At 37.1% G+C, this 19863-nt stretch overlaps 2 protein-coding genes across 2 annotated transcripts; one reads left to right on the forward strand and one right to left on the reverse strand.

Annotated features, from left to right (window-relative positions):
* Positions 1–369: 369 nt before the first annotated feature.
* Positions 370–5183, reverse strand: LOC113672371 (uncharacterized). The gene is made up of 5 exons (XM_027188654.2): positions 5041–5183; positions 3598–3709; positions 3199–3315; positions 2173–2251; positions 370–1341 (listed from the first exon to the last, which is right to left on the reverse strand). Exons 1-5 carry the CDS (start codon positions 5127–5129, stop codon positions 1250–1252), a joined length of 489 nt encoding a protein of 162 aa, XP_027044455.2. The 5' UTR covers positions 5130–5183; the 3' UTR covers positions 370–1249.
* Positions 5184–5243: 60 nt separating this feature from the next.
* On the forward strand, positions 5244–17886 carry LOC113672352 (glycylpeptide N-tetradecanoyltransferase 2). The gene is made up of 12 exons (XM_027188634.2): positions 5244–5695; positions 7758–7882; positions 8733–8824; positions 8998–9114; positions 10587–10757; positions 11381–11489; positions 12367–12438; positions 12840–12878; positions 13475–13534; positions 14405–14572; positions 15988–16125; positions 16650–17886. The coding sequence occupies exons 1-12, from the start codon at positions 5326–5328 to the stop codon at positions 16668–16670; spliced, it is 1482 nt and encodes a 493-aa protein (XP_027044435.2). The 5' UTR covers positions 5244–5325; the 3' UTR covers positions 16671–17886.
* Positions 17887–19863: the final 1977 nt, after the last annotated feature.

Consider the following 19863-nt stretch of genomic DNA (forward strand, 5'->3'; position numbering starts at 1 on the left):
GAAATAGTTCTATAGTTTTTGTGGACCCAGCCATGAGCTGGCCCAATGAAGTGAATTCATGCAATGCTATTGGCTACCCAATCAGGCAGATCTTAAAACCACAGACAGGCACTCAAATATATGACTGCAAAGTACTTTTTTGCCCCCCTCAAGAAAATTTGAGACAAGCCAGGGAAAAGTTTGTTGGGATTCTGGCACTAACTTTTTCAGTATTAACCCCTTACAGACCTCTAGCCAGTTTATGCAGCTCAATGTCTCATTGTTTGCTGCAAGTGAAAAAGTGCTTGTGGGGGAGGCTTATTAATGAGGACCTACTTACATGCTAGGCAGATCATTGTGATCAATCCTATGACCACCAGTTTTCCTCTCTTTATTTATTTATTTTTTTGTGTGCTTCTTTTAAGACAACCAAGCTTAGCTTGTTTGGCCAGGCTTAAAAGACACAGACAGGGAATGTCAGAACATGCCTGTTCACAGCTGTAGTATTTTATCGCAGTATAAAGCATACAGCTTCTGCATTGCTTGGGTTCTTTGAAATTGCTATTATTGTGTTTGTTTAACTCTTAAGAAACAGGCAGCAATTCATTTTATCTAGACCTTTATCAACTCTATCTACTGGCAGCCTGTTTCATATGCTTTATTTTGTTATAAATCAGCAAAATACATCAAGGAAAAGCATATTATAGATCAATTTCTATGTTTATTATTCTGGCATGTCATTATTTTATAATTTTTTTTAAACAAAAATTATCACACATTGAGCTATTTAAGGATATTAACTTTGCTTGGAAAAACTTCTACAGTAACTGCAACAGTACCATATGTGGTATTAAACACTATGAATACCTTTACCTCAGAGCTATGTGAAACTGCTGTAATAAAATTTATGCTTTTTCCTTAATTTAGAGGTTCACAGATTTAGTTGAGTGCTTCACTCTGACCTTCTTGTGGCTCTGAGCCACAAATAATCTCTGATTTCTATTGTTTGAAAATTGACAGAGAAAATTTTATCCCTGTTTTGATCATGTTAAGAGCAAAGGTAGAAGTTTCCAAGAGTGGGGAATCTTAAAAATCAACCATGCAAAACTGAAAGCCAACAGCAACTTCTTCAAAAGTATTTCAGTTTCATGAAATTAAGGGATTTTCTATTGATGTCATACATTAATTGTTCCAGTAGGAACTTAATCAGTGCTAAAAGTTAGTTTAAAAAAATCCTTCTAAGTGGCTCTTTCAGGAAACATTTACTTCTTCAGTATTTCTCACAATCAGCAGAGCTGTACTGGGTACAAATGGAGTCACTGGTTTCTTCTGAGTATTTTGGCATTTTGTCAAGTCCAGCTCCTATAAAAATAGTGAAAAGCAAGGCATAATTTGGCCAATTCAATAAACATTATATAAAATAATGTGATATAACCATAAAGATAATAAAGTATACTGATTAGATCAATTAGTATTGTAATAACTTAGGTTACCAATGAAACACTAACTTTGTTACAGGTAACAGGCAGATTAATTACCTTACACAGTAAAAAAGCTAAACTGTTTGTATGTTAAAAGGACAAAACCTTGAAATAAGTAAAGGTAATAACATGATTTTGGGTGCAATTTGGTGTTAACCCTTCAACTCCCGTGAGTGACCAAGACAGAATTTCTCCTTACAATATTAATACAACATCAAGCAGAAAAGTGATGAGAATAAAATATCAGTTAGGGGATTAAAAGTTGATCCAATACCAAATTCTCCAAACTAACATCACAAGAACTGAATGGTAGACAGCAAGGGGAATCACCAATTAGATCTCAGGAGTTAAATGGTTAATAAGCGCAAGTGAACTTTTCAAAGACAACAATATTGCATGAGCACTTGTTAATAAGGTACATGAAAAAACATCACAGAAAGTCGAGATGATGAAATTTTGAAAGCATATGTGTGCACTATTTGTACTTTGCATTTGTATTACAACTTTGCACTTGTGTTACATGAGAATGCACTCCTTTTCAGCCAATCAGAAAGGCATAATTTTTTCATGTACATTATTACCAGGGGAAATTTTCACACAAATAGTATCAAATGAGATAATACTATGTAACAAAACAAAGCAATACTGGATTACTAATGACACTCAACAGGAAATTGCTCTGTGTATACCACTCAGTTTGACAGTCTCATACCAGTGATCAAGTTGTGAAGGTTACAGTAGTTTGTACCATAGTCCAACACAGCATACCAAGTTTCAGAGGAAGAATAGCCCTGAAAGAAGGCATAAAATAGATGTGCAAAGTAAAAATCTCATGTGTTGATCAATTTGAAGCTTCAACATCCACACCCCCCCTCCCCCTAGGCATTTTAACTTATGAAGACTGTTTTGTTCAAATTCCCAACTTGATAATTCCATTCCACTTTCCCACCTCTGCTGTGCAGGGACAACCGTCAAATGCCAAGGGGTTGCCAAATGGGGATGGGGATGTTGAAGCTCCAAATTGATTGGGGCACAAGTATTGGAACATTCATTTTATATATCCCGTGTCTGTAGATGGTGAATACACATTACATAAGACAAGGCTTAGTGGGTCTATGGTTTTATATTTCATCTATTAACACCGATTATGACTACAGTGTACTTCGATGTCTTACTTAGCCTAAAGTTCAGAAACCTGCCATCAGATCACCTCACAAGAGTAAGAAAGTTGTGCACAAGAAGCCACATCACTACCAGAGAATTTATTTCACATCACTCCCTTTCAGAAATGTTGCTGTTTAAGAATGGTAACCTTACTGAATGTTTACTAAGTGATTTAATTTATATCATGAACCTGTAAAGATGTCGAAAAATGATTGGTGCACATCTAAGAACTGTGGTCAACCACAATCAAAGCATCAAAAATGTTTCCATCAACCCATCAATATTGACCCACTAAATGCCAAAGAGAAGCAAAGATGGAAGATTCTCTCTGCATGTTATACTCAAGCCAGCATCTTTCTTTCCTATATTTCCATTAGTTTCCTAAATGAGGGAACAACACTTTTATCAGGGGTGAGGTTTTAACAATAAATTTGTTTTGGGCCATGGCCCCCTTGACTTTTTGCAGGTAAGAGGGAAATATGAATTAAGGAAACTATCTTTATAGCCAGAGAGGTGATTGGGTGTCTTCTAAATATACTTGCATTTTGTTTTATTAGCCTGGAGAATCTCATACCTCTACACTGCACAGTTCAGTTCCATTTGCAGTAAAAGTAAATTTGAGGTCATCTTTGTAGTGCTTCTTGGGCGTCTCATGGATTGCTTTGATTTCAGTATCAGTCTGACTTTCTAGCTACAGAAATAATAATCAAAAACCAAAAATATAAATAGAAGTGGAACATGGCATATAGTAGAAAATGCTTTACCTTCAACTGAAAATATTCCCATCTTGATTTAAGAAAACAACTGTTGTGGCCAGAGAAAATTTACTGAGTTGGCTACGTCACAAAGACCCTACACAGTAACAAGGTAGATAAATTTGAAAATCTCAATAATCCCTAATGACCTCAACATTTATTTTGATCTATGGGAGGAGGTTTTATGAAACAATGGTTGGGCTTCTACGTAAACATACCGTATAAAGACACTTTTCCCCTTTACCATCTGGGCAGGTTTCATTTGAATGCCACTTCTGAATCTGGTTAACAATGGCATCATTAACCATACTGCATTTTACTGCCCAAGACCTGAAAGATATGTATCAAGTAACTTATTTCAAAGCTGACACAAAAACGGTTTTTTTTTAACCAGCAATACCTTGAACCTGCTGGCAAATATGGTAAGAATACATCTGCAAGACAGACCTGGCTATTTTGAAAAAAAAATATAACCTGCTCTTACAAGTATAATGAATATAACCTATAACAAGTATAACCCGCTCACACAAGAGTAACTTTTCATTTTTCTTTGTCCCACACTCATGACAAGACAAAAAAACATCTTTCTATAATTCTTTAATTAACCAGCAATACCTCGAACCTGCTGGCAAATATGGTAAGAATACATCTGCAAGACAGACCTGGCTACTTTGAAAAAAAAATATAACCTGCTCTTACAAGTATAATGAATATAACCTATAACAAGTATAACCCACTCACACAAGTGTAACTTTTCATTTTTCTTTGTCCCACACTCATGACAAGACAAAAAAACATCTTTCTATAATTCTTTACCAAGCTGAAAACTTACCATCTCTGTAATTTCTATCTACAAACATTACATTGCTGACATTGCTGATCCTAGCAATATGCAGGACGCATGTCATATGAACTTCGTAATAGACCTTGCTCACCATGGAGTCTTTGTGGCTCAGTGGTAGAGCATCAGAGTGCGGAATCCAAAGGTCTGAGGTTCAATTCCTCATAGGGACTCAGAATTTTTTCTTTTCCCACACTCATGACGAGATGAAAACACATCTTTCTTTATTACACAATAGAGCTCCCATGGTTAAAACCAAAATGCACAGATTACAAACAGCCACTGATTTGGTTATCCTCCTCTCTTTTTGCAATTTACTAACTTGCCCTTGATTTGATTAAAGGAAAGCCATGTGACTTGAAGGGTAGTAACCTGGCAGCTTATCTTTCCAATAGCAAGCAATATGTGAAATGACAGCCTTCGCAGACATGTAACTTTGGCACTTTGGAAGACAACTTCGGAAAAGTTTGGTGACTCCTTTGAATGTAACAATGGTAGGAGGTGCCATACTTCAACTTTTTATTTTTAATGTAGAATGAGAAATGTATGTTTTCTGCTGTCTAATTCTCCTCTAAATTTTTTAGTTCCTGACTGCACTGGAAGACCTACTAATCGTGCAGATATTGTATGTTTATTTGGGGTTAAAAGATTTGGGGTAGATCACCCGGAAGTTTGAAGATATACATATTTCTTAATTAAAATGGAGAGATGAAAACCACTTTTAAGATTAACATTTTGTATTATTCAACCAGTTTCGAGTGAGCTATGCGTGATTTGATATTCATGAACGCAGGTATCTTACGTAATCACATTCCCTTACCAATGTATTTTGCAAGACGCATGTAGAGGCCCTAAGCTGCCTACTGCATGGAAGACAACCATGAACATCAGCGAGAGAGTTAATTTCATCTTAAAGCACGTGGAAGGATATCTGCAAAACAATCAGTTCAACACTGATAAAAGTTGTGAAGTTATCTTGTAGTCGTCTTGTGACATTGAGCTGTGTCAATCATCGACAATAATACTTGAGCATGACTGAGCATGATGGGAAGGTAACCCTCGAGTTGAGACTGGGTCAGACACATGTGCACCATTCCTCTTCAAGATGGCGGACGACAACGGATCAAATGAGTCGCCAGATCAAATCAAGTCTCTGCGGGACGAAGGCGGCGGCAAAGAATTCACAGACCGCGAAGTAAATGGAGTTATCGAAGAGGAACCTCCAAAAGGAGGTAATCAATTGGTATCGGTTAGCTCTAAAAAGAAGAAGAAAAAGAGGAAGGGAAAAAGCAATGAAGGAAGTGAAACTGTGGTTGAGTCTCTGCCAAGTCCGGCAGTTAACCTGCAAAATCTACGCGAGCTACAAAAGAGCTTCGAACGTTTGCGGGCTGTGGAAGTGAAAGCGCCCAAAACAACAGAAGAAGCTATGAAGAAGAAGTATCAGTTCTGGGACACTCAGCCGGTACCTAAACTAGGTGGGTTTTTGTAATGCAACAACAGGTTCCATTTGATCCGACTTGTCTGCAGCTGAATTTTGACTAATAATTCCATGTGGTTTGTTCTTTTATTAATAAGACTCTGTCTTTAAGGCGCTTTTAAGAAAAAGAAACTTTCTGTTTTTTGATCAAGAAATCGTGTGATATGATTTCTTTCGAAGTACATTTGTACGTATGCTAGCGCTATTTATCTGAAGTGTGCATGGTTTTTTACGCACACACCCACTTCTCTGATTGTTTTACGCGAAAAGTGTCGACCCTTGATACAGCTGCTGATAATAGATCACATCAAGCGTTTCGATGCTTTTTCATAATCAGTCTCTTGTTCTAATATAGGTTACTACCACAAGAAATAAACATCATTCTAATATTATTATCTTAAAGTAGGTAAAAGTATTTGCAAGGGGCAAAATAAAACAAACAAAAAGAGAAATGATTTCGTCATTTTATGTATGTTATGTTTAATTGTTGCTGAAAGAAGTGTGATTTTAGATTTTAGAAAGAGTGTGGTAGGCATCAAGTCTTACAAAAATAATTTATTTTTTTATCTTGTGATAATGCACATATTAAGAAAGAATTTATAGTTGGATGAGTTCAAAGGTTGGTGTGTTAAAAGGATTGAGAGTATGTTTTAGAGTATGATTTTTCCTGTTTAACCATGTTGTTCTTCTAGGTCTCAGCAAAGACATATCAATCTTGCTTTATTAACCCTTTAACTCCCAAGATATGATTGTTAATTCTCCCCTGTAGCTTCTAGACATTTCCTTGTAAATTAGTTATGAGAACTTGGTGCTAGATCAAGTTAGCAGCTTCTAGCCGATAAATTTGAATATTCTCATTACCTGATTGCTGAAGAATGTATGGATATTGTAGGGAGAAGTTTTATGTCAATCACTTCTGGGAGTTAAAGGGTTAAAATTCTAACTGTGAATTGCAAACAGAGTTATATCTGGATAAGACTTATTATAAGTTGATGGATTAAAGGTTTTGTTCAGTTCTTGTCAAGTTATCACTTTTTTTGCAATCACAGTTTTGTTTCTTTAATATTATTGTTTTAGTAATGTACTGGAAACTTAAAAAATCAATACAACTTGAATTACTGTAAATCCAAGTTGTTTGTTTTTCACCTTTTTTCCTCTAAGAGTGACTAGCACAGGGCATGAAATTAATTTCTTTTTCCGATAGCCACTTGGCTCCTAAATTCTTCAAAGTGGTAGCCAAGTGGAAAAAAGTTGGTCGCCATTTTCAAAGACAAATAAAACCTTTTTTTAAGCTGTCGGCATTCTAGATAGACCCTCCAAAATTAAATTTGGGAAAAGATCTTTAACGTGCTACAAAGTGGACACTAGGATGGACTATATACAACGTTAAAGCTCACCTAAATCCAAGATGGCGTCTAGTTATCGATCAAGATGCATATGTTGTGTTTTGGAAACAAATGTAACAAGGAAGTTTGCCGCAGATTTATCTTTGCAAATCTTTTTAATTCATTATATCTCTTGGTAAGGTTATGATGAAACATTCTAGTCACCAATTTGGCGACTAATTTCCAGGATTTGGTCGCCAAAGTGAAAAATTTAGTCGCATTGGCGCCTGTATTAGGCGCAATTTCATGCCCTGTAGCATCTAATTTCTCTATACAATATCACCCCCAAATCATAAAGTAAGGTTTCAAGAATAAAGGAAACAATCACCAACTAAAGAAGCTCTTGATTTTTAACCCTTAAACCCCAGTGACTAGCATCTAATTTCTCCTTACAATATCACTACTGAATCATGCATTAATGTCAAGAGAATATAGGAAATGATTACCAACCAAAGAAACTCTTGATTATTAGACAAATTCTCTTTGTCAGCACATTAATAAATGTACCAAGAACAGTATAGAGAATATGCATACTGATTTTAGGATGTAAAGGGTTAAAGAAATTCTCCTTATCAGCACCTTAGGAAATGTGAAGAGAACTGTATGGATAATATACATCCTGAGGTGTAAAGGGTTAAACAAATAATCATATTAGTACTTCTTCATTGATTTTAGATGAAGATATCAGTGAATGTGGATGTATTGAAGAGGACAAGGCTGTTGAACAACTGAGACAAGAACCTTATACCCTCCCCCAGGGTTTTGTTTGGGATACCTTGGATATCAGTGATGCAAAAGTGGTATGCAATACAAAAACATGCTCTGGTATATGATTTTGATATATTTACAGTCATGAATTTTTCTTCGCACATAACCTCTTCCATGAAGGAAACTGTTTTCTAAGAGTGAAGCTCACTGAAAACTGTGAGCTTCAAAGAGCAGATAATTGAAAGGGTGAATGGAAGAGCATACTATTGCGCCAAACAGAAGCACCAGGTTTATTACCCTTCAAATATTATTTGTAGCAAGAAGGACAGAATGTTTATCTTAAAACTTTCCTTTTGGTGCAATTTTTTAAACAAACGCTTGGTTGTGTATTCCTTTGTAACATGAGTAATATGCACTCCTTAGTGAAAAAAAACTTTCAAGGGAGCCTTTTCACTGCATGTGACTCAAGGTCTATAAATAAGAAGGTTTTGCTTGGAGAAATTGTCACTGGATATTCTTCAAATTTAGCTCAGGTGCATTCAGTTGCGTGACTCATTTAAACCATTCTCACAAGAATGGAAACATTAAATGAAAGAGAACTAATAATAACGCAAGCCTACAATTAATTTTAGTCTTAAACCTTTTGACCCCAAAGAGTGAGTAACATCTAATTTCTCCGTACAATATCACCACTGAATCACACATTAAGGTCATGAGATTGAAGAAAATGATCAGCAACTTAAGAAGCTCTTGATTGTTAAACAAATTCTCCTTGTCAGCACCTTAGGAAATGAATAGAGAACAGTAGGGAGAATGTGCATACTTGTGTATGGCTGTTAAGAGTTAAGTGTGTCATTTGTTTGACAACTGACAATTTTTTATAGAAAAAGAATTCCTGTATTTTACATTTCTCCTGATATGTGTCTCCTTTTTTTGTTGCAGCTCAAAGAACTTTATACCTTACTGAATGAAAACTATGTGGAAGATGATGACAACATGTTCAGATTTGACTATTCTCCAGATTTCCTTTTGTGGTTTGTATAATTTCCCATAATTAAAATTTTACAAGATGAGAAGTAAGACTTTTTACCATTGCTAAGTACTAGTATTTTATGCTGAATATCTAAAGCTGAAAAATCCAGTAGAATAATAATTTCTTTTTTTACAAGGTTACATTCATTCATGTTGAGTTATGTTTGTATTTCAGGGCCCTTAAACCTCCTGGTTGGAAAATGCCATGGCACTGTGGTGTGCGTGTAGCAGGCAACAATAAGCTTGTGGGTTTTATTAGTGCCATACCTGCACAAATTAGGGTTTATGAACAGTAAGTTAATTTTGAAGCTATTATAACCTTTTATTATAAAAACTGTGGTGCTTTTATAAGGATTTCCAGCCCTGAGTAAAGCTGTAACTGTACATGTATAAAATTATGTTAACTATTTACGTGTTTGATATCACCCATCAGCTGCTGACACATTACTTGCCTTTTACACCACTCTGTCAGGTGGATGAATAATTGACAAAGTGTTCACCATTCTTAATGCATCCTTTTGTGAAAATTTTCTCAGATTATGGCTGCTAATTGCACTGAAAGATTTATATTGCTCACAGAAAGCAACATGAACAATTTTCTAGAAGTGGAAGAAAACCAGAATATGAAAAGAAAAACCAAAAGTAATATTAAAAAACTTTCATTTCTTTTATTGGCAAAGTTTACTTTTCTTGTCAGTAAGGCCCGATAGTGTTTATATAATAAACAATTGAAAATGATACTTGATTGGTTCTAGATAAAGAATTTCCCTCTTCATGTTCAACTTGATGTCTCAATCCTTTGCTGGGCTCAATTGTGAGATATCAAGTCAAAGACTCAAAGAGAAATTCCATATCTTCACATGCCCTTATGTTAATCTCTATGTAATCTGGGTAAAGCATTCTTATTTTCAAGCTAAGGCAAGTCAGTTTTGGAAACATCTGAACAAACTTCTTGACTGCTCTAAATGGTACACATGTAAATCTGGGTGGGGTTCAAAGCTGGGATAAGATAACCCAGGGTTAGTATGAAATCTGATTTCAGACCTAAAGGCTTTAACAAAAAATTCAGTACAACTCTTTTTGTCTAGGATTTGATGATTTGATGTTCTAAAAAGAGTAGAGAAATTATCCCAAAAAGGCTTTTGAACAAAGCGATAAGGAAACCCTGTTTAAATTTAACTCTGGGTTGATGCTGTTTCACATGATGTACATCAGTTCTTTCAAGCAAACATAGGTTTTATCCAATTTTCACAAGTATAGGTCACAGAGTCCTTCATAATAATTTTAATCTTGTATCTTATATTAATCTCATATTTATCTCATATAATCTGATGACCTACCACCTACAATCTGCAACTTAGAAAATAATATTGTGGTCTTAAAGTTAAAATGCCAACAATTTTGTAGCTTATTGGTAAGCAAGGCTACATTCAAAGTCCTTAGTTTTTACAAGCATCATGCATATTGCTAGGATTGAGAATCTCTAAAACTACTGTGTGCCTTGAAATAAATAAACTAGAGAGTAGATTCTTGGCTTGATCATCTCATATAAAGAGTTGCCATACAGTTTTCATGAATGTCTGGAAAAGAAATAATCTGATTCCCTATTAACACCTTAGACCTTTGGATCAATTCTACTCTAGTTGAGAGAAGTCTCATGATTTGCTGTATAAAATTGGCCATACTGATCTGTTTTGCCTTACTGTGTGACCTGTTAAATTTGGATAATTTTCAGTCATCTCTCCTCGTTTTTGCTCTCTCCAGGATTGTCTCTATGGTTGAAATTAACTTCCTGTGTGTTCATAAGAAGCTCCGATCCAAACGAGTTGCCCCAGTTTTGATAAGAGAGATCACAAGAAGGGTGAACTTGGAGGGGATTTTTCAAGCTGTTTATACTGCTGGTGTAGTTCTTCCCAAACCAGTTGCTTGCTGTCGGTAAGTACTATAGTTATTTTCTTTGCAGATTTGCATTCTTCAGTCAAACCTGTGTTAAAGCAGCATCATATTGAATGGTCACCTTGTATTAAGCGGTCTGTTTTCAAAGTCCAGGGTTTATTCCCCTTAATTACTGTGACTTTTAACTCAATTAAGGGGTCACCTCTATTAAGCAGTTGCAGTCACCCTTTACTGAGTCCCAACAGCTTGTTTGTATTGTCGTCCACCTGTATTGAACAGTCACCTGTAGTGGAACCACTCAAATAAAACTAAGAATAATCTCTCAAGTCACATTTATTCCATGTTTATCTCCGAAAACCAAGGTTAGTGGTACTTTTAAGGGTGATTTTGTACATTTAGTGGTCAGTTATGACATAAAATGACATTCAATGTCTTTTTTTTTATAATACCCCTTTTTTGTGACAGTCATCCTGTATTAGGGTTACACCCTGGACCTTTCCTTGCTGGTGATGGCAGGTTTGACTGTATTTGTAAATTCATCCAGCTGCACTATTGAGTTTGAAATAAAGCAAGGCTTCTTAAGTGCAGACTACTGTTTGTACTTAGTCCAAACATGTATTTACATGTATGGATAAACTTAATGGTACTGTTATTGTTCTCAGCTACTGGCATAGGTCCCTCAACCCTAAGAAACTGATTGAGGTCAAGTTTTCCCATCTCAGCCGTAACATGACCATGCAGAGGACTATGAAACTTTACAGACTACCAGAAGTAAGAAATTCAAGCAATTAGCATTTGTTTTGAATTGACATAAATTCAGTCATTTCAATTGTGTTCCCCATTTTGATAGTGGATCAAAAGTGAGTACAGAACCAAGGGTGAGATTAACAATATCACTATTGGCCAAGTTTTTGGTGTATCTCTGGAAGAATCTGTGGCTCAAGTCAAAATTGATTTGTAGGGAAAAGTATGAAAAAATAATGCTAATATGTGACTTTCTTATGCATTGATCAATTTAAAGCTTCAATATTCCCCATGAGCAATCCCATGCACATTTTAACTTTTGAAGATTGGCTTGTTCAAATTCCCCCTCCCCTCCCCTGGACCAAAATTGTGATCAAATGCCTTACCCAAGTGCTGGATTTGATTGTCAACTTTTTTGTAGACATTTTCCTCTCAGCCCTATGCTCGTGAAATTGAATACTTTAATTTCCTTTATACACCTCCATATTAAAATATAAAACGTGTGTATTCCACATGATGGTTCAGGTTCCAATCTTCCCACCCCACCCAGACAAGGTTCAAATTTTCCACAACACCCAGGCAAGGTTCAAATTCCCCACCCACCAGGTAAACGCCTGTGGGTCACCTTGGGGGTGGGGTTGGGGAGAATGTTGAAGATTTGAACTGATTGGCACATAAGCCCACCACAATTTGTATGATGCCTAAACAATAATAAGTCAACACTGATGGAGGAGGGTAGAATGACTTGGCACAGAATGTGAAAGTTTTTTTTTTGTTGTTGCAGAGATGCTTAAAGCAACATGCACACCCTAGATACAATTCTTATTCGCTCTCTAATTCATGTACATACTAAAAGTGAGGAGAGAAATTTGTTTCCAGATTCTATTGTTCAATTTCTTCACAGGAGACAAAACTAAAGGAAATTTGTACTCTAAAAGAGCAGGATGTGAGCTCTGCATATCAAAGTACAGTGAAGGTATGAGTTTAAGTTGTGTGACATAGATGGGGAGGGATACAAATTATTAGTTGTGTGACATAGATGGGAAGGGATACGAAGTACAAGTTGTGTGACATAGATGAGGAGTAAATGAAGTACAAGTTGTGTGACATAGATCACTACATCTTGAGACAAACGACTTTCTTCCCTTGACAATGTCACTTGCAATTATTTGGCCGCAAATTATTTATTGAAATGCACAGAGTATTTAAGGGTTGTTTTCTGCCTGTCAATGTGTGTTTTTGCTGATTTTTCTTTCTGAAAAATGACTCGTATAATTACGTATTTCAATTTCCATGAATGAATACATGACCATAAATTTATTGTGCTTACCACAAAATAAAGTTAATTATATTCTTTATCATTTTTCTGTTACACAGTACCTGAAGAAGTTCAGCTTAGCCCCAGAGTTCTCGGAGGTAAGGAATACACTATGCTCAAGTAAATGTTTACAATTGCAACTCTCTTTACTGATGCTTAATGCATGAATTTCCTTACACTCTGCTCGAGAAGAACTCCTCAGGGTACCATTATTGTGCTTAGTGTGTTCAACAGACAAGATAATTCTCTGGCGACTTCACAGAATTCTCTGCTTACATTTCGATGGCTCGAGTTACTCTTTTAATTAAAATTTGAAAAGATACTTCAGTCACTTTACTCCATTCTCCTTCTTCTACAGTTCTTAACCCTTTACACCCTTACATCAGTATGTATATTCTCCATACTGTTCTCCAAACATTTCGTAAGGTGCTGACAAGGAGAATTGGTGTAGCAATCAAGAGTTGGTGATTATTTTCTTTATTCTCGTGACCTTAGTGTGTGATTCAGGGGTGGTTTTGTAAGGAGAAATTAGATGTAAGTCACTCTTACGGGTCGAAGGGTTAAATAAATCCTGTTTACTGTGTTAAGGTATATAAAGCAAATTTCACTTATTTGAAAACCCCTTTCATTCATTTACCCGTAAGACTTTTAAGTCGTTTGAACTAGTCACTCATGTATGCATTTTGTTACACAGGAAGAATTCAGACACTGGTTTACTCCTCGTGAAGGCATCGTAGATTCGTTTGTTGTCAAGGTACGTATTTTGTTTAGTGCGGCGGTCATAAAAACAGGTAAATATGGCGCAATACTTCTTAATAAGAGAAACTGAAGCTCAAGGTGCTGCTCTTTGATCTGAGAAAATGCTTGATTATTCGCGACAGGGAAGCAAGTTGTTGAAAACAAATTGTTCTCGCCCTACGGAGCTCGAGCAATTTTGTACGCCTTATAAAAAATGTACTCGTGCTGATTTATCACAAAACGCACTCGAGATGATGTAATTACCTACGTTAATGGCCGCTGTCCGAGACTTGATGGACGCATAAGTTTCCCTGCGCTTTCAGCAATTTGCTTGTTTTTACTTACAAGGCACCTTGGGATATTTCCCTTTCCTCTGATTGGCTGTTGAAATTGCTTTGGTTGTGGTTTTACGAAACTAGAGGTTTCAATAACTTTTTTTCATAAGCGGCTGCTGATGGAGTAGTAGGCGGCTGTGTCGTAAGGCGAATCCTTGACTCGAAAGCCGCTCTCAGGCCAAACGGACGGCAGTTGGAGGTCTTACGGGCAGCGTTAGGTCGCTTGTAACCGGCTCTTCTTGAAATCCCTACGGCTTTCTAAGGTGCTTAATCGTTTTACTCCCAAGATCTCATAAGTAATTCTTCCCACTGTTTGCCCCACAATTCTTATAGCGTTAGTTAGGAGAATTTGGTTTTGGAACAATTAATGATCCCCTGATTGACATGTTTCTTTATTCTTATCACTTTTCTGTATGAAATTCTATTGATATTGTGAGGAAACTCTATCTTAATCACTTTGGAATTTAAAGGGTTTACGTCGCACTGCGTTTTACTAAACAGAGGCAATTGTGGTCAACACCAAACTGTAAATATTCATTTTGACATCTCAGAACGAACAAGGACAAGTCACCGACATGATCAGCTTCTACACTTTGCCGTCCACCGTGATGCATCATCCAGCGCACAAACAGCTCAAGGCTGCGTACTCTTTCTACAATGTGCCGCAAACTGTTTCCCTTGTTGATCTGATGCAGGATGCGTTGATTCTAGCCAAGCAGGTAATTTAAGGGGCCCTGGTGATTATAAATGTGACGTGGTAGCTTCAGGTCATCAAATTGTTACGGAAACCGCGGTGGCCTGGCACACAGCGCGCTAGACTCCGGTCTGAGAAGTCTGAGCTCGAGTCCCAGCTGGGTCAGCCGGGATATGCCCTTGCGTAAGACACTTTGCTTTCACAATGTCTCTCTCCGTGCAGGAGTGTAAATGTTTACCGGCGAACTGTTAGGGACAACCGACAAAGTACTGACGGATAACCCATGTTGGACTGGCGTACCATCCGGGGGAAGTAGCGATACTCTTTTTTAATTCATGCGACAGAAATCGAAGCTGAGCATCAGCATTTAAGGGCTACTTGGCCTCTAAAAGACCTTCTAGTATTTAGTATAAATCTACTAGCGTCCTTTGAAAAGTGCAGCAATCTAATTAGCTGCGTTACTTCCGATCTATCTTCCTTACTAGATAGTGAGTACAAAGAGAAGCTTAATAGGGTGCAGTGGGAAACGAAATAACATAAAAACATGAACCCGTCTTGTTGAGTTTGGACTTCTGGTCGATTTATTATGATAATAGAACCGAGTGGAGTCTAATTCGGTCTGTAATCATGCGAGTGACAAACAACATTGGACGGCCGCGATTTGTCAATCGCGTGTAAGATTACAGACAGAATTGGACAACGCGAAGTCCTGTTACCAATTAATCAAAACTATGACAAGATCTGAGAAAGAAACTAGACATCGGTTATATTTTTTCATAAAAAAGAACAAACAAACAAACAAACGTTAACTCGGAAATGCGAGACAACAGCACGCGCACATGACGCGTTCTGTCCACTCACGCAGGCATGACGTTTTAACTGTCCCTTTCATTGTCCTAGTACACTGTCCAATTACAAGCATGACGCGTACACTGTCCTATTGGTGCTCAAATCGGGCTGGTGATGACGAATCACGTTCGAAAATTTTGTTATAGTATTAATTAATGCTGAAACGGTTAGATAATGAGCTCGAGATTCGTAAGCATGGTAGTTCATTCGGCCTTCATCCTCATCATTTGTCACTCGATAGAGATTTCGAGCGCATGATGTAATTTTTGAATATAGAACTCGAAAATGCCAGAGAATTTAATCAAGTAAAATGCATCATTTTGATAGGACTCATGTACAGAGGGGGAAATTGGAACCTTAATTTTCATCTGAGAAATTCTATTTTCTTTAGGAGAAAACAGTTGGGATGTATTCCATGGCTCAATTGTTCAAAGAGCAAATAACGCTGTCCGATGGACAAATCGATATATATCGGATAAGAGTGAACAAAACTTATGGCGCTTTATCTAATGGGTTGCGTTATCCACCCTACGAACCCCTAGGGCCAGGAAATTTCGAAAACTAATGTACGAGTAATTTTTTTATTTCCAGCGTGAGTTTGATGTGTTCAATGCTCTGGACCTTATGGAGAACAAAGAATTCCTGGAAAAGCTCAAGTTTGGTATTGGTGATGGTAACCTACAATATTATCTGTACAACTGGAAATGTCCGTACATGGAGCCCACTAAGGTCAGTTACTCAGCGATGACTTTACTTCGACTTATTTTTCTTGATCCGTGTTTAATTCGCAGAAAAAAAAGGAAGCACCTCTCTGCTACTCCTCTACGTTTGACGATGAAAATTATTTTTGCAAGATATATGGATCCCATTTTTCGGAGCCAACGTAATTTTTTATGTATTCCTCTCGACACCTGTGATGGACTTAAAACTGGGACGACCTGACTAAAATTACTCATTCTTTTCCTTCTTCGGTATCTTTACAGTTAAACTCAAATTCGTTCCTTGCTAAACTATTCAAGGCAGCATTAAACCTCCAAGTCCCAAGATATGATTGTTAATTCTCTCCTCCAGCAGCCACACGTCTCCCTGTAAATAAGTTACGAAAATTTGGTGTTAGATCAAGATACCAACTTTACCAGATAAATTTGAGTATTCTCGTCAACTGTTTTCTGGATGGTGTATGAACATTGTTATCCTACAAACACACCTGACTTTTACGTAATTTTGTTAAGGGTTATTTTTCCTCTTTCAAGGTTGGACTTGTTCTGCAGTAAACATCGGAATGTTCTGGATCAACAGAACATCCTCTCTAGACCCTCTTGACATTTAAACGATATAATGGTAACAACAAAAAAGCTTGCGGATGAGGAGACACACTGTAAGGAAATACATGACGCAGGAGCGTACTCGATGAAGGCCACGACGCAAAGAAGCTAACTCAGAGTGAATTTCCTAAAAAAAATTAACAACAAAACTGTATTTAAAGCGCTTTATCAAGCATACTGCAAGCTGCAGACGTTAGAAAAAAAGTTTTTTTTTAATGTGTATGCGTTTTGTGGGTATTGCTAAATCGGCTTAATGTCGGTATCTGAACAACTGCGTACCTACCCACCCCTCCCCTAACCCAACAACCGTCAACTGATAGCAACTGAGGATTGATGTTTGGTTAGGGGGAGGGGTAGGCGTGCATTTGCTCAGATAATGAAACTATCGTAAAGATTTTTGTTATCAGATTTTAGGTAGTTTCGTTTATACTTGTTCAGTGATAATGAAAGTACTGTAGAGAATGCACCTTTTTCAATGGATGGATTAGATGGAAACTAGATTGCGCCGCTAATGGAAAGCAGATGGTATTAATACACGAAAGCTAGTCTTACAATGACCTTACAAGAATTAGTTAGAAACGACTGGTAGGGAATTGTACTTAAAAGGTTTGTACTTGTGAGCTTGATTAGACATTTACAAGAAAAAAAAAACAAAAAAACAAACATGACAGCTGACAAACGTATGTCGTCAGTTGGCCAGTGTTGTGCAAGTCAAGGTTTTCAAATCTTAGTGTCAAAAATATCGGCAGTGTTAAGAACTTTCCGACTTCATGAAAACGTAATTGTCCTGCTATGGGTGATTGGAACCTTGCGTGACATTGAGTCACCAGCTGTCACGCAGGGTGACAAACGCAACGTGGTTTGTATTTCAAGTTGTAGAACCAGACTTAAGTTGATAATCACAAAAAATGCCATGGAGTAAGTTGAAAGTTTATGAAGCTTCTTAACGGACAGTTTTGCATGGGAATCAAGGAAGTAAGAGCAGTATTCTTCTTCTTGGACGTCAGATTCTTGACTTGCCTCATGCATATACAATGGAAATCTGGTTGCAACCATCTTATTTACTTCCTATTTAAAAAGCAGTTTGAAAAAAGTAACGCTACTAGTAACGGAATGTTTTAATTGATAGTAAACTGAATATATTCAATTTTTCATGTTTATGGTATTGTGTGGTTTGCAAATTGTGTGTTAAACAATGGGGGGGACGCATGGTTTTTTAGAGGAAACGGAGGGTGGGGTCAGTTGTCACTAATAGAGTATTAGTGGGGACCACAGAAAAAGCAGGGGGTTTCATAAGAATATTACTGAGCCTTACGGGGGAATCAGGAGCATTTTATCGTGACAAAACCAAAATCATCCGACTCCCCCGCCCTCAACCCCTCAAGACGATAAATAGTGACCGGTCCTAACCTACTGGGGCAAAATTTTCGTGTGCAGAAAACTCATTTAAATGAAATTTCTGTATCGTTAGAATGCTTGATTTGTTACGTAAGACCAAGAGAAAGTAATAGGACCTATCATTTTCTGTTGGTAAAGCTTATTCCAAGACTACGATTGACGTTCACAAACGTATAGAAGTTTTATGAAAAAAATTTGAATCGGAAACCTCAACTGTTAAAGGACTTAAGAAAAATAAGATGGTTAAGAGAGGTTGTCAGTAATTTTCGAGAAGCCGGCGACAGAAGCAAAAATTCAACACTTTTTTTATTTGCTCCAAAAGACCCTTTTGGTGAATTGTTCACCTCGATAATTTTCGTCGGCCAGAGTCAAGACGCACCAAGCTAAGTGACATCGCCCTCCAGTAAAATAATTTTCCAAAGAATAAATGTGGCGAGCGTGGGGAAACGCACATTTTTTTCATTATTGTGATCAAAGCCCAATGATGTACCTAATTTGGTACTTACGGTATCAAATCATTGATTATGACAGGGTGAGCTTAATTTTTCTGTCGAACTCACTGCACGAACTGAGAAAGTACAAACTTGTATTTATCTCCCACGCGTTTCGTCTGACATTAGTAGACTTCATCAAGGAGTTTTACAAGTAGGGTAAATAAGCTTGCTCATATACAAATAGTAAATAAGTTGTCTCTTTACTATTGAAGCCAGTGGATATAATTCGCCAGGTGCGCCTACGGTGTTATACATGCGTGACATTTTTCGGACGTTACATATACGAGTACGTAATCTGTTTGAGGGTCACAGATTTAGTGTAAATATTTGACCCCTCGACATCACGTAATGTCTCTAGTTTACAGAGGTCTTAGAAAGCTTCATTAGTTGGATTTGCCTTCTGCGCGTAGAAGGCTACAAGCGAATTACTCAGGTGTAATTGCTTTTGATTCCTCAACTGATGTTGTCGCAAACAGCTTTTGGGGGTCACGAAACAAAAAAACTTATTGGAACCTAGTTTCATGTATTAATGGAAGTAAATGGCAAATAAAAACATATTCTCTTGAGAAATAAACTTATAAATAACAGGGGTTCTTTGAAACAAATAGCGAAAGAAAAGGTTTCAGTTCTGGTCAATATTGACTTTTCAAGTCATAGCCTACTTCCAAATCTATGGAAACGCGCCGAAGGATTGAAAAAAACATACATGTGTGATAATGCAAGGAGGAGAATAAAAATACAAGTAAAGAAAAAGGAGAAAACATAGAAACCCGTGTTGCAGCGCGCAGATATCTTTTGAGCCAGACCTACACACTTATGCCCGACACCGCGCAAAGAAACTCGAAAGAGTGCTGTATATGAACTTGCTCGCACGTGCACGCAGGAAAGGCCATGACAATCAGCGAAAATAATGGCAAATGCAGATGATATTTGCATTCAAAAATCAGGCAAATAAGATGAGAGAAGGATAAAGAACTTTCTGGAGGTGTCTTCTTAAAAAAAAGAAAAACAATTTTTACTTCTCATGAAAGGTCACGCAGTCACGCTACAAATACTATTTCTACATGGAATTTCTTGATGATGGAAAGTGGAAAAAACATTTTCCAGTCTTATTTTCTGGAAACATGGCGCAGTAAATAAATTTTATGGGGCTATTGATAATTCCTATCAAATAAGGGGGGAAGAGTTTCCCGAAAAGCCGAAATTGTTGTACACGGGAACTTGTACGTCAACAAGCACGCAGCATGTGA

The sequence above is a fragment of the Pocillopora damicornis genome, chromosome 9, assembly GCF_964200805.1.
Source record: "Pocillopora damicornis chromosome 9, jaPocDami1.2, whole genome shotgun sequence".
Taxonomy (NCBI): Eukaryota; Metazoa; Cnidaria; class Anthozoa; order Scleractinia; family Pocilloporidae; genus Pocillopora; species Pocillopora damicornis.

Bases quoted from the DNA above. Each gene is read 5' to 3' on its own strand.
- LOC113672371 (XM_027188654.2), bottom strand. From the start codon at position 5,129: ATGAAATTAACTCTCTCGCTGATGTTCATGGTTGTCTTCCATGCAGTA. The intron at 3,710-5,040 runs GTAAGGGAATGT...CATATCTTTCAG, and splicing joins GCGTCTTGCAAAATACATTG to GTCTTGGGCAGTAAAATGCA. The intron at 3,316-3,597 runs GTATGTTTACGT...TTATTTCTGTAG, and splicing joins GGGAAAAGTGTCTTTATACG to CTAGAAAGTCAGACTGATAC.
- LOC113672352 (XM_027188634.2), top strand. From the start codon at position 5,326: ATGGCGGACGACAACGGATCAAATGAGTCGCCAGATCAAATCAAGTCT. The intron at 14,573-15,987 runs GTAATTTAAGGG...TTTTATTTCCAG, and splicing joins CGTTGATTCTAGCCAAGCAG to CGTGAGTTTGATGTGTTCAA. The intron at 16,126-16,649 runs GTCAGTTACTCA...TCCTCTTTCAAG, and splicing joins CGTACATGGAGCCCACTAAG to GTTGGACTTGTTCTGCAGTA.